Source organism: Arachis ipaensis, chromosome B07 (genome assembly GCF_000816755.2).
Source record: "Arachis ipaensis cultivar K30076 chromosome B07, Araip1.1, whole genome shotgun sequence".
In the NCBI taxonomy this organism is placed as follows: Eukaryota; Viridiplantae; Streptophyta; class Magnoliopsida; order Fabales; family Fabaceae; genus Arachis; species Arachis ipaensis.
In genome coordinates, this window is record NC_029791.2 from 8,437,537 (window position 1) to 8,440,986 (window position 3,450).

The 3,450-nt window shown below is 26.3% G+C and overlaps 1 protein-coding gene across 2 annotated transcripts in view; it reads right to left on the reverse strand.

Annotated features, from left to right (window-relative positions):
• LOC107608946 (transcription factor ICE1-like) overlaps positions 1-1,520 on the reverse strand; it is a 2,212-nt gene extending 692 nt beyond the window's left edge. The window contains exons 1-4 of one of the 2 annotated variants that reach the window (XM_021107246.1): positions 1,316-1,520; positions 1,024-1,161; positions 733-940; positions 212-551 (exon numbers count right to left, since the gene is read on the reverse strand). In XM_021107246.1, the coding sequence (XP_020962905.1) occupies positions 496-551; positions 733-940; positions 1,024-1,161; positions 1,316-1,396 (483 nt within the window). In that variant the 5' untranslated portion in view covers positions 1,397-1,520 and the 3' untranslated portion in view covers positions 212-495. Of the gene's footprint in view, positions 1-211; positions 552-732; positions 941-1,023; positions 1,162-1,315 lie in introns of those variants that run through there. The other variant, XM_016310735.2, reaches the window with a different exon arrangement.

The window sequence follows — 3,450 nt, forward strand, 5'->3', positions numbered from 1 at the left end:
AGCATTTATGTTGATCAAATAATGATCAAAATTACTAAAAATTACTAATCTCTAAAATTTCTGATTTATATATGTAGGAGAGAAAAATAATTGGTTGTTTCTATATGAAGTAAATAAATATTATATTATTGAGGATGATTAATATAAATAGGCTAAGATTTAAAAAGAACTATAGATTCATGATCATGATCAACAATATTGCACAGCAACGTAACTACATAGATCCTATTCCTTTTTTATATTTTTCCCTCAATAGAGAGATGATGAGAGAGAGAGAGGAACAAATGTTTTATACAAGGACAACATGTGACTTCCAAAAGCCTATGGAGTAATAACACAAGGTAACAATGGTTAGGGAAAAACTATAATGCAATTAACTTCACATAAAATTAATAGTTAAGAATCGTTAAATAATTTAAGAGGTTTAACTAAATTATTATCTAATAGTCCTAAACTATCAACTTTATAAAAAATTAATTGCTCTTGAATTTTCACCTAATAATGATGAGATTGATCATATACAAATGTTGTGTTATTATTCAATTTTTTGTGTTTGAGTTATACTACGTGTACACTAAAATCAGACATTAAAATCAGTTATCAGTATAAAATATATGTTAAAATATAAATACACATTAAAAATAAATTAAACTATACATATATTTATACATAAATATATTAATGACTGATTTTAGTGGCTGATTTTGATGTACAAATAACATTTTTGTTTATGTTTATATATAGAATGTGTATGTGTATGTGATCTTACTTCTCCTCCAACTGCTTGGAATCGAAAAGTGTCCGTACAAGAAACCCTAGCTTCAAGAACTGTGAGACCCATCTCTTCAAAGGCTTCAAGAATTGAAACAAGTAGTCCTTGGCAGCTTCTTGCTGAAATTACATTTATCATAAATCCCTTTTCTAGGGTTTCTACTGTCACCTGCACATACACATACAACATCTTTATTTCAAACTTGATCAAAACAATTAATAAAATAATATCAACAATATATATATATATACCATAGGCAAATTAGGATTATGGTGATGATGATGATTTGAAGTTTCTGCTGTGGCTATTTCTTGATTGAGTCTTTCTACCTTTTCTTTAAGCTCTTCAATATACTTTGATGCATCGATTATGATGGAGGTTTTGTTCACCTGCATAATATAATTCAGATATTAAATTAAGAATATATACTTAACATGGAGGATGCAGAAAGAATAGACATAGAATTGGCTGAACATTCTTCAGAAAATTCATGAACCAATGAAAAGAAAGAGAGAGAGAGAGAGAGGAATGAAGTATATTTACAGCATGAGAGTTGGTAATAGAACGAAGGAGTTGAAGCTTCTCATGCAGTAGTGCTGCTCTCTTTTGCTCTCTTGAAACCATTATTATTATTGTTATTATTATTATTATTATTAGTATTATTTTCTTGGCTCTCTTCTTAAAAATCTCTCCTATGAGAGATCTCTTGCTATCAACTCATTTAAAAGAGTGGGGATGAGCTCTCAAATCTATATATCATTCATCTCATGTGTTTTCTTCCCTGCTTACAAAGTAATCCTATATACATGCCTGAATTTACCAAAATGCCCTTTCTTAATTTTGAGGATATAGAAATGTAATTTTATACTAACTTTTTTTCCATGTCGAGCTGAACTAATTTATTCAATTCATGTAATCATTTATTTTTTTTTTATAAATATTTTTCTCTTTTTATTTGTTTTATACTGAAATTCTTTTTTAGAGATCAACACAAATTGAATTCTAAACATTTAGTTTATAGAAGCCCGTAAAATTACTTCTTTCAAAAATTTAAACTGATTAAAAAAGGAATACGAATAATTATATCTTTAACAAAATCAATTTGAAAAACTAAAATTCTGTCCAATTTTAATATAGAATAAATTTCATAACAAATCTGGGTAATTTTCTGCCAGTGAATACAATGTTTCTAGCCGTTTAACTCTCAAAAAAAAATATTTATAATTTTCTAAGAAGTTTGATTTAAGTATATAGTATTAAAATTTTGGTGTTTATTATGATTTTTTTTCTAACTCAATTGTGACTTAGCTTTCTATAAAGATTTATTTTCTAATTTGTGCATGTATAGAAACGTAGGCCACAAGAGTTAACAATTTAGGTTCTCGGTCTCTCAAGTTTGATTAATAAGTTGATGAAAGCATACATAGGTGAATGAATTATTTAAAATTGTTTCACTTAAGCTAAGAAAAAAGAGGGATAGATGGGGAAAAGGGAAAATACATGTGGTATATATAAATTTTGGGGAATAGGAAAATGAAGAGGAGGAATCATGAACTCGTGATGTATAGTGAAAGGTATAATAAGCATCGAAAGAAGAGAAGGGAGAGGAAGGTAACAAAATGATGTGTGTAATGTTATATTGGAATGCCTCCAAACACTCCTCACGGGGGGCTTTAATTTCTTTCTTTCTTTCTTTCTTTCTTAGTCTCTCAATATCTATTACTCACTCTCACATCACACCACTACCCTAATCAACCTTTTGTCCTCTTCTCTCTCTTTCTCTCTCTCACCACACGTGCCAATCTTTTATCTTATATACTCATCATCACACATTCAATAATAACTCATCATATTCATTTTTATGTATTTCCATCTCTTAATCTTTAATCAAGTTTAAATAATTAAAGAAAAATTTTTGGGAACAACAATTTTTAATATTTTTTGTTATTATTTGATCAATAAAAATATTAAATTATTTTTAATAAATATAAATTTTAAAAAATATGAATACAAATTATATTGATTCATATATATAAAATTTTGATAAATATAAATATAAATTATATATTTTTTGTGTGTAAAATTTATGTAAATATGAGTGTAAATTATTATTAATTAAATAATTTTTTTATAATTAAAAGTTTATTTGTATGATTCAATGGTATATTTCAATACTTCTAATTTCTCTATTAATTATTTGGTACATGTTGATGTTATGATTTGCATACAATTATTCTTGCTAGCTGGCTTGATAATGATAATAATATATAACATGCATTCTTCCAATAAACCGGTATATGCGTGTCATAGGATTCACATTATTTTTCATAATTTATTATCACTTATCTTACTTCTATCATATTCCAATACTTCTTCTAATTATTACATATAATTTATTAAATATATACTATCGAATTTTTTATGTATGTTTGTGGTGTATTTATTTCCTTTTCATTTGCAGCTTTCATTATTAAGTATTAGCTAGAAGAATAATTATTAGGAAATGAAACATGGATCAAGATTCAAGAGTATATATAATGTGGATCCTAGATTTCTGCCTCATTTTCTGATCATTTTCTCGTCTAACAATATTATTGGAACTCACTCTAGTGATACTATTTTTTGTAAAGTTTAAATTAATAAAAAAACATATAAATAAATAGTTATATTTTTAATAG